We start from the raw sequence: 19,517 nt of genomic DNA on the forward strand, positions 1-19,517 counted from the left end.
GTGTGTGTGTGTGTGTGTGTGTGTGTGTGTGTGTGTGTTCTTTCACTGCAGAGCTTTTTTTTTTATGGTCAGACACATAATAATATTATCACCGGTCATTAAGTCTCTCCGTTGTGGTGATCGCTCGTCTCGCTCCCAGAACTTCTCATTCAATGGGAGACAAAGTAAACAGCGTCAGGGTCATCTTATGGAAATCAGCTACCACAATTACTGGTCTCTCATTTTTTTTTTTTTTTTTTTTCTTTTTAGTACAGGGTATACTTGAGCTTTCCATCACATTGCTTTCCGTTTAGCTGGCTATTTCAACCAGAGAGGGAAATATATATATTTATAGGTACTATTCAAAGGATTGCTCGTTTTTCCACCAACAAATGTAGCTACACGGATAATAAAACACAGCAATAGGTATTTCCATATTGACTATAGGATTTCAAAGCATACAAAATATTTTTTGAAGTGCCCTGAAGAAAAAAAGAAGTGCCAATTCTAATAAGTGTATGTTTGAATATGAAATTAAACATCTTATGTATGCAAATGCACATCATTACATTCTTTTAACTACTTTACGTTTCAATCAGATGTTCCACAGATGACAATCTAAAGTGAGTTTTACAGGAACGACCGGATAGTGTCTATAAGATAAAACTGCCTGAGAGAGAATTCGGATAGGCGGAAGTGAAATCTGTCCACGTCAGATTAAACCACTAAGAGAGAGAATTTGTGCAAAACCCAGCATCGGTGTAAATATTCTGTTGTCAGAACAGTCTTCTGGCCCTCGACATGTAAAATCCTGAACCCATCCTCGTTTTTGACGGACTCTTTCACCGGCACACACCAGCAAGCAAGCGGTTGAGGTGTTTGTGCTTCGAAAGTTGCGACTTGCTCTCCCGCACTGGCGCTGGAAACATTAGTTTCCCGGCCACGTGCCCGCTGGGTCTTTTTTAATCTATCTAAAAGCTGAATTCCCACAATGAGATTGTCCTCAGAGCTTGAGGGACGGTGAGATGCTCTGTTGAAGTCATTGCTTAGAACCCCTCCTTCTCCTCATCCTCTTACTCCTTGCTGTCCCTTCTTGAGAAATAGGACACAGTGTTTTTTTTTGTGTTTTTTTTTACTGAATTAGGAGGGAATCATGCAAGCCGTAGCTGGTGATGTCCTGGTCTCCGTGGTTTCTGAAAGTGTGGGATCGGCCTCCTGTCCCTGCCTGTAAGCTGGCGCCTGCAAATCTGGTTGGGTTGTGCTAGATCTGGATTGACGTTTCTCTTTATGGTTTGACAACGGACGGCATTATGCCATCTCAGACAGATGTGAGCTTGTTACTGAAATCAAAGTCAGTGAAATCAATGTGGCCTATTTCCTTGTCCTCTGAAGTAACCGAGAGAATACGATGAAATGCCAGTGAATGTACTTGATTTAATTAATCTTTTTTGAACTTTTCATCTTTTCTCACCACAAACGTCAGTATGTCTTAATTTTAAATACTTCAAGCTCTGTCAGATTGGATGGACAGTATCTTTAAACATCAGTTTTCCAAATCTAGCCAGATTCTCAATCGTGTTCATCTATAGGGTTGCCGTGTATTTAGCCCCATCTACCATTTTTTCCACTCATGTTTCATAGTGGATTCAGTTTTTCAACACATTTTATATGCAGACTATGAATTTCACTCATCTGACTAAAGTACCTTCATCCACGTTTCCTTTATAGTCTAAATGGCTTGTGGCAAACTGCAAACTTGCCATGCCTTTTGTTCAGCAATAGCTTTCTTCTTCCTAATTTTCCATGAAGGTCAGATTTGTAAAAACCAACCCCCTTGTTCTACTCTTCGATTCGTACAGACGGTCTATTGAGAAACAATTACTTGCTCAAGACGTGAACTGTGTTGAGGTTTTAAATTTTACCCAATCGTTAATGTTTAACCATGATGTCAGTTCGACCATGTGTAGCTTAACGGAAATTGCCTGCGCTGAAAACAACCATCCTCGACTGCGAAGGCAGAAGTATCGAGCTGAATAACATGGCTATTAAAGTTAGCTCAATATTTGGAAGCGTGGCTAAGATGGAGTGAACAACTTTGTTCACTTTCTCCACTGTCATTGCTAAAACAACAGGCTGATTACAATTCTAAAATGACGCAGAAAATCAATGTGAGGGTTACAACTTCTCCTTCTCCTTCTGTTCACTGATTGGCCCGGTTGAAATTCCACCAAAGGGGATTCAAGTCAATGGGAGAAAATGCAGACGGATAACTGAATGGAGATGTGAATCTAGTGGAATTGGGTAGGAAGACAATGGCCAGGGTGTGTCACGGTGGATGACGATGTCTTAGTGGCTGTGCTACCAAACTACATCGGGAAGGACACTCCAGTGTCCTTCCCGATGTAGTTTGGTCTTTGATAGCTTGATTTACACCTATTAAAATTACACAGTAAGTGTACTTTATTTACTTAGATGATCTCTGAAGACAGTTGGTACACTGGGTTTTATTTATGTTAACAGGATGAATACACATGCATGCCACACCTATTTGTAAAGTATTTTAGAAAATTGAATTATTTTCCATCCACTTTTTACAGTTACGCTTTACTTGGCGTTCCCCGTCAATAAAATACTTTAAAGTATACACAGTTGTTAATTAAAAAGTGAAGCTGAAAGGGTGTAAATACTTTCACAAGGTGCTGTAATGTAAAACGTAATGTTTAACAGAACTTGACGACAGTAATTGTCGACTGTATGATGTTTTTATGATATAAAGTGTTGCTGAAAATGTGTACAAATACAGATGACTTTAGGATATTGACATTAGGCACTCATATATAGTTTCATTTAAATTATCTTTTTTTTGCAGCTGATGAATGAGGGTTATTTCACATTCGGTCAAAATTTCAACTCTTGTAAGCACTGTTGTAAGCACAAACAAACTGGAATCTAATATCCCTCCTAACTTTTTTTTTCCACGAACAGCTTAAACTATTACACACAGCCAGCAGAAAAGTTTTATTTGTGGTGATACAAAAGAGCTGTGGCTCTGCTGCAGTGTTTAATGGGTCTAGTCTGCACCCTACATGGTGGTTGGCAAGCAACAGGATCTCCTGCCCTCAGCCTATAAGCCCGGTATAACGTGAGGCTGTAAAAAAAAGAGGGGGGAAAAAAAAATCCTTATCGATTCTGCCTTCAACATAGCAACTGCTTGCTGATTGGCCGAGGGGGCAGCGCGTTCTCTGACTCCCATTGGTTGATCCCGGAGCGTGAAAGTGTGGAGTCGGACAGAGACAGAGGAGAGGAGAAGCTCGATTGGCTCCTCCGAACTGAAAACGAAAAGCTATTTTTCTAAAAGCCTGCGAGACAGTTGGTCGTGTGTGTTTGTGTTATAGGCGTGACTCCAAAGGTAATTCGTCCTGCTACCCCCCGTTCTTTGTCAGTCAGAACCAATTTAAATCGAGAGCTGTGAGGCAAAAATGTGAGGATTTTAAAGGAGGAAGCTCGCTGACGGGGGGCCGTGCGGGCTGGGAGGGAGAAAAGGGTTAAAGGAGAGAACTGAATGAATGACTAATACAAGACCTTTTATAATGAATTCAGACACAGAGGGTGGAATTAAGAGACTTTTCTAGAAGTCATTTTTGTTCCAACTTTAGTAGTAGTTTAGCAGCAATCTCCCCCCACCCCCAGGCAACCCTTGCAAACAAACCATATTTATTCTGTGCTTTTCTAATACCAGTATTACGAACATTGACAATGAACTTACCAACAAGACCTCTTGGATATTTTTTTTCCGGGTCCCTTCACACCAGTCATAGTTCGCTTCAGGCAAACTCTGGTTCGTTTATCTAGAAAGTCCGGTTCGTTTTGAGAGGTGTGAATGTGCAATGGAACTCCAAAAAAAGCGAACTCTGGTCCGCCTAAAAACCTAAGTTCAGTTTAAGTGAACACTTCAAATGCATAGTGAACGCCAAGTGGACAAGTGGACGCTCTAAAAGCAAGAAGCGAACTGTTGCACAGGGCATTCTGGGTAAATAGAACCAAAACAAACTCACGACTCTAGCGCTAGCAGGAGAAATGCCTCATGTTTTTTTTTGTTTTTTTTACCAACGACAAACGTGAAATCTTATGACCTCTAAAATATGATTCCACTTCGATTTTTGTTTACATTTCTTAAAGAAGGAAGTTGCGCTCAGTATCTTCTTTATTGATTTTTGTGTCATTTCCTTCAGTGGTCCTTGATGCAGTCCCACCACAGGTGAGGTGAAGGAACAGGTTTTCAGGTTAGTTTGAAATACTGCAGCGTGAAAGTGAACCGCACCAGTTGAAAATGTAACAAATGTTGCAAGTTTGGTCCCCAATCAAACCCAATATACTGGCGTGAAAACACCCAAGTTTGTTTGGGTATTGCACGGTACAACCTCTGGGTGAAATTGCTGGGCCATCCATACCTTGAAATACTTTAGTCATTCTCGGATTGATAGGTAGCAACAATTGCTTCTCTGAGGTTATTTGCTTATACCTTCCCTCCCTTTCAGACCATGTCCACAAGGAAACAGTTTCCAGTTTCAAAAACAATAACGGTCGTTTCCAGAAATGTTTTTATCCACACCAAAACACAGAGAACTGTCCAAAACGCTTTTTTTTTTCTCCCTACACCTGTATAGTCACTAAACATAAAGTATAGGACATTAGTAAAGAGACTCCACACAAAGTTAGTAGTAAATACAACAACAAAACAAAAATGCAAACATGAAATATGTCACTCGTCAGCCTTCTCTTTTCCGTCAAATAGAACAGCGTACAGATATTTTTGTGAAGTTAATCAATCAGGGAATCTACAAACATGCAATCTCTCATTACGATGCTTATGACGCATTTCAGGTCATAGGTCAAGTTAAAGCTAATACGTCTGGTTTTCGCAAAAGAGGCGTTTTCACTGTCTACATGAATACACCAGGGTAAAGTTTTCAATGTGGAGCCTGTTTGAAGAAATCCCAAACGCGTAGAATCTCCTAAAACACTGTTTCCATGTAGACGAAGGGCACAAACGGTGACAAACTTTCCTGTTTCAGAAAGAAAAAAAAATTCTTATGCTGAACATAACACCAGTATGAGTCCTGACCTTCACACTGCCAAACCCCCTTGGATACCGTCTCAGTTTCTAATGATCAATTGATTAGCGATATTTAGCTTCTGCTGTTAAGGCAGAAAGGATGTAATTAGTTGTTCACACATAGTTTCTTTTTGGCTTCAGATTTTTTTTTCCTAAATAATGACTGTGGAATCTAATGTGTGTTTAGCTCAATTTGAGGTCAGATTTAGATCGTTTTATAACCCTATAAAGAGCAAATATAAATTAACTCAGACCTTGGCAAAAGTGTTCTGATAGTTAAAATCTCTGCTCCCAAACATTTGCATATGGTTTATTTTCTTTTTCCACTAACCCTCCCCCTGGCTTCCCTTCCAAACAAAAATGATACACCAGTCTTGTTTGAAATGTTGGTAGAACAATATTTAATCTAACTGCAGGCCTTTAAGAGATCAGTTCGCCAACTATTGGGGACCACAGAGGAAGAATCCCTACCATAATTACAACAAATGCTAGTTGATTCAACGGCGTGTTTATTTTGGAGGGCTCTGTGACGTGGGGGGTGTGTTGTTTCGATCCCCTTATTTCCATTACTGAAGCCAGGATAAATTCCAGAGTCAACTTTGGGTCGAGCTCGGTACAGCAGAATGGTGCTGCAAACCACATCATCAAGAGTCGTTTGTTTAGCAGAGCTGTTACGCAACAACCACATCAGTTTTCTTCTATATCTAGTAAAATGGTAGATGACAAGCCTCTATCTGCCAAGGGCCGATTCTGTCTACACTGGTTACCATGTTTTTTACAAATAAAAGTCTGAAAAGTGAGGTATCCATTTGTATTCAGACCCCCCAGAGTCATGCCTTGCTCTGGGATGTATGACTGCAAGTCCTTGGGGTATGTCTCCACCAGCTCTGCACATCTATCAATGTATCAATATCAAGTCAGTATTAGTATCGGATATTACTGTGGTAAGATCAATGGTTTAGTTTTAGATTGCCTCCTGAATTTGTTTTAAATTTTTGTGCTGTAGTTTCTCAAACCTATCAGAAAAATGAAATTGGTTTGGATTTGGTCTCAAATGATAAGTTTTTGCACTTTGTGCTGGGTTTCCTCCAGAAAACCTGCTAAACCAGGTGGTAGGGGCGATAGTGGGAAACCCAGTTGTTTGTTCAGGAAAAATGCACACAAATCATGTCAGTATATTATAAAAAAAAATTTTGGATGTCGATAAACTTTGTCCATATTCTGTCGTAGGTTTGAACAAAACCATTCAAAGGATAACTTGACTAAAACTTGAATAAAAAGTACTTGTATCAGTAATGGTGTTGGGGACACGGGCCCTGTATTTACTTAGTACTGGATCAGTGCAAAAGTATGCAGTACTGGACAGCTCTGGTGAGCAGTTTAAAGAGCTTACAGTTTTCCACTACAGTTTTCCTGATCCACACTTGTCTGGTGTAAAATTTACACCCTGCAAATGTGGACCTTTTTCTTCTAGCACATGTAGCAGTAGATGCTAGAAGCTAGCCCAAACAGCTACAAAACTCAACCCTAGAAAATACCAGCCTCCCACTAAAATACGCCTGGCTTTTTATTAAGCAAGTTGACTTCGGCAAATACGTGTGAAATCTATTCCCCGAACATATTTTTTCCTGTCCCTCCTCTTTCCTGTCCCTCCACCCACTCCCTATTTGTCAGTTTGGACTCTCACGCAGCCCGAGGATGACTCACCTTTGGTACATTTTGTCCTGTCCATCTATCTTCGGTGCATATGGTCAATCCCAACAGAGCCTTCCAAGCTGACACAGGTAACGAGGAGTAATCCGTGCCCTGGAACTGTGCCTCATTAATCCTCACCGAATGCAGACCTCATGTGATGCTTGAAAGAGGCCACCTGTTGTTGAGGTCACTCAGGACCTGTAGTAGTGTCATCTAGGGTCATCGACAGCAATCTCTGCAATGGGTTACAGACCGGGCCTCTTCTGAGACGCAGAGGCCCGGTCTGTAAACTCGGAACAGTTTAACTGTTATCAGGTAACAATGGGGCCGACTGCTGAATACACAACGTGGGACGGAAGCCCGGGATGTTCTAAAGCTGGCAATGTGGAAAATGACATTCCTGCATTCCTTTCAGCGAAGCGTTTAAGTGAAAGTTATTTTTCAAGATATGGCATTCCTCGCACAGCTAGCTGGGTATACATATTTTTCCGGTGACTTAATGGCACCTAGAGTACAGAGACCTCGCACACATCCTGTCATTGTCTTCATCACTTCCTCTCTTTCTTCCCCCCCCCAAAACCCACACATCTGTCCACAGAGTGTCCTCCGCTGCCCCCAAAGCCTTCTGAACTCTTGTGGGCGAGAAAAAAGGGTTTTCAGACTTCAGTGGATGTCTGAAAGAGAAACGGCAAACTTTAGACAATGTGTTAACCATCTACGGTATGCATTATTAAAATGTCTTGAGTGCTTTTGTGTTTTAAAATAGACTAATAGGGCATAGTCTAAAGACATTATAGATCTTTTGAAAAGTTTTTGTGGGGTTTGTTAAAGCAGGTAACATTGTAACATAATGCACAACTGAAAACAATTAGCTTTTTTTGTAAAAAAAAAAAAAAAAAATTCAAACATAGAAGCATGTTCTTGTCAGAATGTTTCCTGAAGGCAACATCGTTCTGCTGTGAAAACAAGAACACTGTCTCTTGTAGAGCTATTCTTCATAATTTAGTGTAGATATTTACAGCTTAACAAAGAGACATTAAATGTTGGTTACAGTGAATTTCGGGCTATTACAGCACCTTTTACTGCATTTCACCCTCTTTATCCTCATCCTGATACTGAACATGGAGTGTGATTTCTACATTTGTCCTCTTCAGCGCATAAAAACCTAAGAGCCTGACGTCTACTTTATCACAGCCAACATGAAATGTATCTTTAACTGATCAAAGGGAAATCATGATGAATGGAACACGGTGTATTATATATAACCCTTAATGTACTTCTGAAATAACATGACTCCATAATGATTCACTGTTGCCATAAAATTGCACTAAGCTATCAAAAATGTAATCCCCCAAAAGGGGATTTGAGTAAATGTCCACAAACAGTCATGTGACAAATTAAAGCACTCTTATAGGTTCCTCATAATTTCCCCCTCTGACTTATGTAAATTCCTGCAATGTAATGCAGTGGTGTCCAAACATTTTGCAAAATTGTGAGGGGCCATAACATAGAAATAATATTTTTATTGTGAGTTACTGCTCAGTGAAAGATAAAACATGGAATATTTAATTTAAAAGAACTAACCACTGTAAGTCCATAAAAGGGTTTGCTAGTCTTCACCTAGCAACAAGAACATTCAGTAAAATTAGTCCATAAAAAAAAATCACAAATTTCATTCATTAACAAAACAAAAAAGTCAATGAATTTTTTTGACAAAAAATAATTGTCAAAATTTGTACTGTTGTTCAACGGGCTGACATTTGAACACATCTGGCGTAGAGCGCTGAAGCTCTTTCTGCAATGTCAATTTTAATCACAAAGCGCGCAACGACTCTGAAAGAAAACAGAGACGACTCCGTAAGTTGACAAAACTTTTTTCAGTTTATTGTCTCTCAGCAAGATAAAGGCCAGGATCTCACATTGCTTAGCTTTTTCCTCGAGGATGTTTCCTCAGTCCTCCATAATTTCTCAAGAGGATCCGTCATCAACCTCCTCCCCACCAACCAACATGAGCAACACATGTTATGGCATCTCTATACAAAGTTGTCCTTTACCTTGGAAAAAAACCCAACAAAAACAATAAAAATGTGCCGAGTTTAACATGGATTCCTTTCCTCTTAAGCTATGTAGGCTGCGTGTTAAGAAAACAAAAAAAATAAAGGAACATTCATAGCTAGAGCAACGCCACAATTCAAGTAATGGAGGCAGGATACTTCCGGACCTCTGGCAGTTCACACAAACATCGGAGGCCGCGCAATCCCGAAAAAAAATAAACAAAATTTAAAAAATAAAATAAAACAAAAACCACCAGGGGTCAGGGGGGTAGAGTGCATTTTTTTTTTTTTTTTTTTTTGTGGCAAATGTCAACCTCTTGCCAACTAGCGACACCGTCAGCCACCTCCGTCATTCTCGTCACACATTGCAACAATAGAAATACTGTTGGATTGCACTTTCTTCAAGCTTTCATCTTGTGGCGTGTTTATAGAAAAAATATATATAGAATACAAAAAGCTTATACTTCTTTGAGTAACAGAATATAACATACAGTACTTCAGATTATGTTTCGATCAGCACGTCAGCAGGTGTACATACGGCGCCCTACCCTTGCCAAAATGCAGTTACCACACACTAAAACAGGGATGTCGTTTTTTGCTCACTATTAAGTGCTTTGGTCAATGGGTAATAACATTGAGTATGCCTTTACAATGGTTTTCTACAGTATGTTAATGCTACATAATTATCCATTGTATATGAATAGTTTTATATAAAAAAGGGGGGGGGCAAGTAGTTAAGATGCACCATGACTTCTTTTTTTTTTCTTTTTAACATATTCACATGTGGCATTTTATTTTAACCCACCTAACTGATACCGACCTCGTGTCTTTTTTTTTTGTCCCCCCTCACAAATGCACTTTATAGTCGCAACCCCAATACATCTGGGATATTGGTTAAATCTGAAGTGCTGAATCGATTTCCAATGTCGGAAATGGACATTTCCAGCAACTGGGAGGGCACAGCGCCCCCGACGCCAGTGGACGAACTCTTGGTCGAGGATTTCCCCCTCCCCACAGCCCCACAACCCGACAGAAAGGGTGGCCCCGGGGAGGGCCTTTGAACAAACGGCGCTGAAACGCTGAAGTAGAAAATCAGTTTGAAACAGTCAAGTTGACATTCAAGTTCCGGTCCCACTTCAAATCTGCAAGATCCCACTGGCGAAAGCTGATGGAATCACCGGTAGTGCAAATCTTCTACACGATGCACCGTTTTATAACGCAGTCCTTCTCACAGGGTACGCGACGGAAAGTCTCTTGCCGCTCGATCACATCTCCGGGGCTGCGGGCGGGAGTCCCGGTGGCATGTGTTTTGGAGTCTGTAACAGTTTGTGTTCGTCGGAGTGCTGGGAAGCAGGGTCCGCCGCTTTGGCGTGCACGGGGTGCAGCAGCCGGACGTCCAGGGCGTCGTTGTGCTGCGCTAGGGAGTGGAGGTGGTAGTGCAGGACGAGGTCTTTGAGCGAGCAGTGGGCGTCGTAGGGCTCGGCAAAGCCGTAGCCGTGGGAAGTACTGTAGATCATGCAGTGCTTCACCTCTTCGTTCACGCTGCGGAAAACAGAAAGCGTCACTGAGCAACAGCCGTCTGGAACATGGCTGATTTCTACAGGTGTGGTTATACAATGCATATAAAGTGCTTTGGGTCTAGTTTCTTGTGCAAACATATCATTACACTTTGAAAAAAAAAAAGAAGACGAAACTAACCTACACATAACTTTTCAGCAAGATTGTTTAAAGTAAATAATTCCGTAATATTGACAAAATAGTACAAGTTCCATTGGCAGATTTCACCTACACAAAGGAAAAAATGTCTTAGTGAAATAATCTGCCTGTGTAGCTAGTACTTTTTTGATAATAAATTATTAGTTTAAAACAAGCTCCTGTTTTTTTTTTTTTTTTTTTTACTAAAAAGTTAATGCAAGTTAGTTTTCTTATTTCAAGTGTACTGAGATATTTGTACTGGAAACTACACCAAAAATGTTGTGTTTTTGCAGTGTTATGTGTTCAGGGTGGAGCTTATAAATAAAAGACCTCTGAGCAATGCCATTTTCTCTGTGTTCACAAGTCAAATTAAATGCGTTCTTACATGAGTGTTTAAGTGTCAGACCAGGTTTTTTGAACTGAGCCTAAAAAAATAATTTAAAAAAAGCCTGACAGGCCTTTAGATTAGCTGCAATAGCTTGGTAGCAGCTGCAAATTTTTGTGGTTGCTAGCTGTTAGCTAGTTCTTAGAAATCATTGAAATTTTGTCAGTCTGACTTTTCAACAGAATACCCAGAATGCTTCCACACGACTAACTGGTGAACGGTGCAGGTTTCATCAACACCTTTTGTAGCTAAGTGTTGTCGCCAAGCCCAGCTAGCACTCTGCTAGCCGACTCTGTCAATACAAAAACACAGCTAAACGACAACTTCCTTACTTCAAAATTAGTTTCAACTGAATGAACAGGATGCCAATCTTAACGTGGACATCTGTTTACCTGAGTTCATTTACAGCTTAGACTTTACCAGACAAAGGTCCATGCTAACAGCACCTGCTAACAACAACTGGAAAGTCCCTTATTAGACAGACTACATTTTCACAAGAACTACTAAGGGGTCTTAGCATTGTGATTTCTCATGGCATTAAATCCACCCATAGTGAGGATCTTATCAAAAGTAGCCACAGCTGCTGAATACTCACACAACAGAGCAGGCGTAGCATCCCTGCTTGCTGCTCTCCCGGATCAGGAACGTTCCGGAAACTTTGCCTTGAAGCATCTCCTCCGCCTGCGTTCGACTCAGTTCCCCGACGAACCAACTCGCCTCGTCTTGATGTGGTAGGTTCTTCTCATCTCCCTTCAATACGTATGTGCTGGAAGACCAAGAATCGTACTATATATAAATATATATGTCTAAAAGTGAAGCACAACTTTCTGGCTGTAAGAGCATTTGTTGAAACTTACTCATCGAGGCTGTCGTTGTGTATCCCAAGCCAGTCGTTTATGCGTTTCTGCCGTACTCCTTTGTGATTAAGCCAGCTGGAAGAACATAGGATTTTTTTTCCCCAATTAAATCTACAACGTCAACAAAACTCAAACTGGTTTGTCTTAAGGGCTTCCATGGGTAGCCAGGGACAAAGTACTCACTTGAGATACAGGTCTCGGATGTTGCGAAGCTGGATGAGGTCAGGCCGCAAGTTGCTGATCTTCCTGTCCGTCTCTCTGTAGTCCTCCACCTGCGTCCTCAAGTCCTCCTCCAGGTGCAGCTTGCTGTCGTAAATCTCTCCAAGTCGGCACTTCAGCTTTTCGTAATTGATCAGAAAGCTACGAAGGGAGGAAGGAAGCAAATGTCACGGATCCAACTAAGATGAATATGAGGGAGCAGCATTTACATTTTTTTTTTAAAGCCGCATCATGTTTTAAGTACCTCTCCAAATCATTGTCGGCTCCCTCCGATAGACTGTTCCTCTCGAACTCCTCTCCGTATCGCTCCTGCTCGCGACACTGCTCCTCGAAGATCAGCATCGCCTCGTTGAAGGCCTCTATTGCCGTGCGCTTCATCTGGATCTCCTGAAAGACAGGAAGAAAGATTTATGAGATTAAAAAAAAAAAACATTTGTAATGTACCGCAGAGTATTAGAGCCACATTAGGAAAAAAAAATTACCAGAATAAAGTCAAAAATAATACGAGAACAGAGTCGAAATACAATGAGAATAAAATATTTTTAGAATTTTATTACTTCATTTTTGTAATAGGCTACTATAACTTTATTCTTTTATGACTTTTCTCTCGTAATACTGTCTTTGTTCTTGTAATATTATGACTTTATTCTGGTAGTTTTATGAGTTTACTCTCAAAGTATTTCAACTTTATTCTTGTATCATTTCAACTTGGTTCCTGTACGACGTTTTTCTTGTAGCATTGGCTTTATTCTCTAAATATTATTTTATTCAAATTTTATCTTGACTTTATCCTCGCATGACTTTATTCTTGGAAAACGACTTAATTCATCTTTATTCTTGTATGACTTTATTCTCAAACTATTGACTATTCTCGCAATACTGACTTTATTCTCATAATGTCATGACTTTATCCTAGTAATGTTATTTTTAAATTCTCCGTTTGCTCTTTGCATGGCCCTAACACTGTCGTCCTAACGAAAGATGCCGACTCCTAAAAACCAGCCTGTTACCTGCGAGGTTTTGGTGAAGGCTTCATAAAGACGGTCGAACTCTTTCGACTTCTCTTGGTACTGATTGTGGACCTCTTTGAGCTTTCTGCCAGCAACGTCAACGCTGTCTTCTTTCACCTGAAGTCCAAAACGACAGCCAATCAAAAGACGTACAACTTACACTCACTTCAGTTTTTTTTAAACGTCTGTATGGTAGGACGTATTAACGGTGGCAGACCTTGCTGACCTGTTGGAAACGGGAAACGGGATGCATGAGCATCAGGTCCAGCATGGCGTTGTACTCCACCAGCGAGTGGTGCTGGTAATACCAGATGAGCTCCACCACCGACGTGAATGTGAAGGGGTCCGAGAAGCCGTACTTCCCGTCACGGTGGTAGATTTTGATTAGCTTGTTGTGTCCGTCTTTCCTGCGATGGTGGAAAAAAAAAATTTGGAAGGCAGAGAGTTAGATTGGAGAGTCACGGTCAGATTGGACAGATTTCTCTCCATCTTTTCCTCCCCTTTCTTTAACATACCGTAAAGTCAAAGTAAAATCTCCTTGCAGCTTCGTGGACGCGTCCCGCACCAGGAAGGAGCCGTCAGGTGTGTCGCGAAGCTTCTCGTTCACCTCGTCCCTGTGGATAAATCAGAAGACATAGGTCTTACTTTCCAACAAACCAGATTTAGTAAATCTGGATAAATAAATAAAAAATAATAATACATTTTTCATCCCGAAAAAGTTGCATTACCTTGTTATATTTCCCCAGTACCATTCGGCGTCCTGAAGCGAACATACGGGTGGAGAAAGGCAGCTGTTGTTGTTGTTCATCGCTGGCTTTGTGGACCGGGGAGGAAGAGCTACACACACACACACACACACGAAAAAAAGTTACATTTTATATGTATGGTGAAAGGAATTACCATCAGATTAAGTCCTCCGGTTCACACCACCACACACACCCACTTCTTTAAAACACCCTCAGATGATGAAACTGGTTAGGATCTGAGGGCAAGCCCAGGCATGTTTCCAACAGATGTCAGGAGGCCAAATCATTAGGAAGACTCTGAGTGGGGGTCATTATCTCTTCAGAAGTGGTGGTGATAAACCGGGAATTTTTAATTGCACAAAACGTGGGAACAGTAATTATTACTAGACTAAAACAGCTTTTTTTTTCTCCTTTAATTTTGCTTCTTGGAAGCTGACTTCAGCTGTCCCGACAGGTGTGGAAAACCTCTGGATTATAATTCAGACTAGCCCTCCTATCCATTAAGTTTACATAGTGTACATTTTCAAGGTATATAAGAGAGAGAGAGGGAAAAAAATTCTAAGAGTCAGCATTTCTTTAAAATAAACACATTACACGTATAAAAAGTAGGGCGAACCGCATCAAGAGGAGTTGAAGGGCGGTATATTTCACGGCTGGACAAAAGTGCCTTTCATGAGGCGGTCGGGGGGGAGAAAATGTGGCGGTCGCGCAGCATCCGCTCACCTCTTTTTCTGACCTTAAAATAAGCAAAAGGCAGGTGCAGGAGGCACGAATGCGGTGAGACTCTGGAAGTCTGAAAAATTTTCTTCTGCGCAACCACCTCGTCCGTCTTTGTCTCTTTTCTGATCCCTTGCCAGAACGCTAAGCCCCCGACTGCCAAAATCAACATCCCTGCTAATGGATCAGAGAGGGCAATGCAATGTCTCATAATTAAGTATTAAGTATGACCCATACTAAGCTTTTTTTTTTTCCTTCCCTGGTAGTTTTCCTCAAGTCCCAACCTATGCCCCTTCCTCCACACACATATATGTAGGCGCCTTTACATACATAATCAGTAAAATTAAAATATAAATATATATAATGTCAAAATGATGAACTGGAAAAAGTAATGATTGGGTTAGTGTTGGATAGCATGTGCATATGAAATTCAAGAATTTATTTATTTATTTTATCCACAAGTTTTACAAATCTATCTGTTCCAACTTTGACTTTGCACCGAATTTGAACTGGCGTGACTTGGAATGTTGAATTTTCTATGTGCATTTCACTGAACAGGAAGGCACAAATAAAACATACCCCAAAAAAAAAAACAAAAAAAAACACATCATTATTATCTATTTCTTTTTGTTGATCTTGTGTTCTTCTGCCGCCCCCTGGGTCCACACCACCCTGGGTGGTGAGACATGTCGCGCACATCAAAAGCCGCCTCATTAACTGCGTCTAAAAATGATGCGAGCCTTTGGACAATTTCAACAAACGTGGATTTGTAATGTTTGTAATGGCCTACAATATTTAACTTTTAATCTCAGCCATTGTCACTGTCATAAAAGTGCAATGACGCATTAATAGTCATATGGTTAAAAACAAATAATAAAACCACAAAGCGGACCTGTTCGTCACGAGACCTATCAGTCTGCGCTTCTCGCCTGTAGCCTACTTTCAGGGGAGCAGGCGGACAAATTAAGCACGGCTGGCTGCGGAGGAGGACAAAGCACTCGTTTCATGGAGTCGCTCATTAACGCACCCTGAGTCCACTTCTTTTCCTCACATTTATTTAGTTTTCCCCCTTCCTTTTGTTTTCTTTTTCTGGCTAATGCCGAAGCAAAGCCGACCGCAGCCTCCTGAATCGACTCCGTCACCGCGAGCCCGGCGAGCGCGCGCCGAGACAAAAGAAAAGGAGAGCAAGCTCGCGAGCTCGCTCCCTGCACCCGATCCTCCGAAGAGGGTATTACGTAATTGCCAAGTGAATTGCGCTATGCATGCCCGGGCAACGCCGCTGGGGGAGCGCAGCGGCACCCGGGAGACGGTCATTAAACCCGCCTGCATGTGCAGCATTTAATCATCTCTATTACAGATATGACAGAAGACGATGCTTCGAGAAAAGGAGAAGGACGGGAAGAGAGGGATGGCTTTTTTTTTTTTAGGGAAGCCGCAGCGCAGCCAAGACAATGGCTGCCTGTAGTTTAACCCTGACTTACCTGGTGGTGCTTGATCCATTTCGATATAGAATAAACCTTCGGGAGGATAAACCATTCCTGTTTTACGGCAGTAGTCCCGGTTGCACTTGTTTTCTTTACGCTTGCTTTCAAAAAGAATAAAGACAACAACTTTTTTTTTGATGGAAGATCTAATTTAGGGTGCTGCTTCGTTGCAGACGCAGCGTCCCGCATAGATCGAGACGAAAAGAAATCTCCTTTGATTCCAAGTTGGAAAACATCCCAGATTCCAGATGTGTTGTGTCAGCATAGCCTGTCAAGAGGCTAAAAGATTCAGCTTTTTTTCTCCCTCTCTCTCTCTTTCTTTCTTTAGAAGAGATTGTCTGGCTGTCTGTCCTCCTCACTGAGTGGCGCAGCTCCTCTTCGGTTCATCTCGGAAGTGCAGCGGCTTTAAAGGGCTGCTCAGACATCATCTTGGCGCAGACCAACCCGACAAAGGGAGGGGGTAAGAAAGGTGGCGTGTCAGTACCGACCTCTGCCGCTTAAATCACACCTACACCGAATTAAATGACATACTCATCAAACAGAAACACCAGACAACAATCCCGATGTCTTCTTGTACGATGGAGCCGCGTATGTTCGGACTTTGTAACACGAGTGTCCCCTAAATCATAATGGTACCACCCAGACCGTTTCATTCAGCTCCCCTCAGCATGGCTGAAACAGCTGAAAAAAAATCCTTGCAGAGCATGAATGGAAAAGGTAAAACTGCTTGAAAATCGTCAAACGAAAACAGTTTCTGTCTCACACATCCAGAACATGGGGTGTTTCACAGCTCACGAAGCAGATTGCAATTAAAATTTCATCACAATTGTAACTGCCACTGGTCTTTTTTGGGGGGGAAGAGGAGGGAGTCTTTTTTGGGCAATATGGCGTTCTGCCAAGGGCGTCGTTGCCTGGGGGCAACATAAGGCAGACAAAAAAGGTTGTCAATTGCTTAAACAAGTGCATATCTAGCACTTGTTTGCTAGATATGCAAACAAGTGCCTACCACTTGTTTGCATATCTAGCCGATAGGAATGAGTGCTATTGAAAGGTGCATAAATAAAGATGTGTTATCAAAATGTCTAAAACATTTGTTCAAAAAAAGTATTTTGGTAATGCTAGTTTCTTATATGAAACTGTGAATCTTAAAGATAGCTAGCTACAGCTTGCTACACTGCAAACTACTGACATTAACATTGTTATAGCATATCATTTTATACTCAATACTCAAAGAAAAAGCAGCAGCGCTAACAACCGTCCCACCTTGCAGGTAAAAATGAATTATGTGACAATAAAGATAGCCTTCTCATAATGTCTAAGATTTTTATTGACATACAAAAATGTATTTTGGTAATAACAGTTTCTTAGGTGAAAGTGTGAATGTGAAACATAGCTAGCTAGCTAGCTAGCTAGCTATGTTTCACATTCACATCAGATGATCTCTGAGCTAGCTATAGCTTGTGATACGCACGACACACTAACATTGTTATAATGCATAATCTTATCATCTATTATTGATTCATTATGTAGAAGAGACTCAGTGAACTCTGGTTTGATCATTGTATGTAGTTTATTATGGCATTCTGTGTAGGAATGATGAGTCTCGGTGCCCCATTCTTGACTCTACCCAACGCCTGTCCCTCGCAGCGTAAACCAAGTGTTAAAGAAACAACCTGGCAGTTTTTTTGTAGCGTTAGCCTTCGGTTGTTTGGTTTCCATGCAGCACTGGGCCTTTTGTCTGTGAAGCAACAGACCTCTCGTGTTGGCAATGGAGTATTATATTCTTGTTGAGCTCGTCGAACACGTTCTGCAGCAAAAATGGCATCTTGGCTGTCACCGCTCCTAATTACTGCTATAAGCTGTGGCACGCTATGAGATCATCCGGTTGAAGAAGTCATAGCAGGTGTGATAACAATGCTAAAAAAATAAAAATAATAACCGCTGTCAGTGCTGGGGACTGAAAGAACCGATTATTTTGTGATGAGACATTTTGGGCTTTCTTGCTTCATGTGCTAAAAATGGTCCATTACTGTCCTGTTCATGCCGGATGAATACGTGCATTGTGCGGCTCTGCCCGCGACACAGAATGACACTGTGCTGTAAAATTAAACAGCCGAGGCCTCTTCCCCCAGCTGACATTAGAGGCTGCACAGAGAGAGAGTGGAACGGGGCCTGTTTGGTCAGAGGGTCTGTCTCGGTTGCTGTCCGGGCTTTTACGGCCAAATGCCTTTTGACCCCAGTCCAGAGAGTTATGGGACACGGTTGCATGGAGCCCATCCTTCTCTCTCTTTAGCCCCATCAGAGTCCGACCAGCTCATAGCCTAAATGGCATCATTGTGGTTATGTCTTTAACCTGAATACAGGGATTTTTATGCTATTGGAGGAGAAGTTGGATACTTGTTTATTATGCTGCTGAAGTTTTTTTTTGTGTGTTTGATTTTTTTTTGACATACTTTTTCACAAAAAAAAGTTTGTTCTCAAAAACGTGATTATGAGATGGAAAAGTAAGCAATGACACTTCTCTTCTTCAGTGGTTGAGCTGAATAAATTCAAAGTAACATTAAATCTCAAGCCACTGGGGAGTTTTTCCAGGGTTTTGGATGGAGACACAGCTTCCTTGCTGTGGTCATGTGGTCAACCGGAGAAGTAGCTGATAGCTACCACCATTCCAGTCTGTGGAGTTTTTATGGAGCTGATTCCCAGACAAAGGCCCTGTCCGCACAGAAATAAGATTAGATTATCTACAAAGGACAAAATTCAAAAGGACAGTTTTACGTTTTATGCATGTTCTTTTGTTATTATTTTTTTTAAACAATGATGTTGTGGCTCCATTTCTTTCCGTAACCCACCTGTGTCTTACTGCCACAAAACAACATGGCGCATAGTTCTAGCGTCGTTCTGTGGCAGCGCTACAGCACCACCGACAGGCCCGGCATGCTCACTGCAGCGTTCTCTGTGATGCCACGAAAATATGTGTGTGGATGCACATATTTTCTTATTGAAAATGTATCATTTTTATCTCCATGTCGAAAATCCCCAACGTTTTTCTAAATGCAGTGCGCATGCCAGGCCTGTAGGAGGCGGTGAAACTTTGCAAATTTCCTGATCCATTGTCGTATTTTCGTAACTGAGTAGAGCCATTTAAAGTGTTCTCCAATGCCATAAATGTTCCGCAACCACAAGATTTTACTTTCACGCGCCAAATAACCTGACGAGGTGAAGAAGCTCAGACAGAACACAGATGGATGTCCTCCATTGTTGTTCGTTGTTCTGTGCGAAAACTGAACCCAGGTGCACAAGATGACATCATTTCCAAATGTTTGTGGTTTGCATTTGCATGGATTCGCATTGCATTTCTAAAAAAGTTTCTTTCTGGGTCTTGTTGTTAAACTTTTGCGTCTTCGTCCGGCCAAAACACTGTTGCGGTGTAAACGGGAAGCCAATATGGAAAAAAAAAACATTTAGCATTTTGCCTTCCTGGCGTTTACGTGTCAACAGGACCTGCATTTCAGACGGATGCTGCTTTGGCATTCCCTTCAGACTTTTTAATTTAAAGAAGA

At 41.4% G+C, this 19,517-nt stretch overlaps 1 protein-coding gene across 2 annotated transcripts; it reads right to left on the reverse strand.

Annotated features, from left to right (window-relative positions):
* Window positions 1–8,648: 8,648 nt before the first annotated feature.
* Window positions 8,649–16,357, reverse strand: LOC103140025 (phosphatidylinositol 3-kinase regulatory subunit gamma-like). 2 transcript variants are annotated; one of them, XM_007554947.2, is made up of 10 exons: window positions 15,955–16,357; window positions 13,739–13,847; window positions 13,526–13,624; window positions 13,237–13,417; window positions 13,011–13,127; window positions 12,245–12,387; window positions 11,965–12,141; window positions 11,782–11,856; window positions 11,520–11,690; window positions 8,649–10,386 (listed from the first exon to the last, which is right to left on the reverse strand). In XM_007554947.2, exons 1-10 carry the CDS (start codon window positions 16,007–16,009, stop codon window positions 10,110–10,112), a joined length of 1,404 nt encoding a protein of 467 aa, XP_007555009.1. In that variant the 5' UTR covers window positions 16,010–16,357; the 3' UTR covers window positions 8,649–10,109. The 2 variants fall into 2 exon arrangements, with proteins under 2 accessions (XP_007555009.1, XP_007555010.1); XM_007554948.2 differs by having other exon boundaries at window positions 13,228–13,417.
* Between the last annotated feature and the right edge of the window lie 3,160 nt (window positions 16,358–19,517).

This window comes from Poecilia formosa, unplaced genomic scaffold, assembly GCF_000485575.1.
Source record: "Poecilia formosa unplaced genomic scaffold, Poecilia_formosa-5.1.2 Scaffold67, whole genome shotgun sequence".
Lineage (NCBI taxonomy): Eukaryota > Metazoa > Chordata > Actinopteri > Cyprinodontiformes > Poeciliidae > Poecilia > Poecilia formosa.

What these genes read in the sequence shown, in the direction of transcription:
- LOC103140025 (XM_007554948.2), bottom strand. Translation starts at nt 16,009, where the DNA reads ATGGTTTATCCTCCCGAAGGTTTATTCTATATCGAAATGGATCAAGCA. An exon ending in TACTGGGGAAATATAACAAG is followed by an intron (nt 13,625 to 13,738) that starts GTAATGCAACTT and finishes ATTTATCCACAG; the next exon opens with GGACGAGGTGAACGAGAAGC. An exon ending in GCCGACAATGATTTGGAGAG is followed by an intron (nt 12,142 to 12,244) that starts GTACTTAAAACA and finishes CTCCCTTCGTAG; the next exon opens with CTTTCTGATCAATTACGAAA.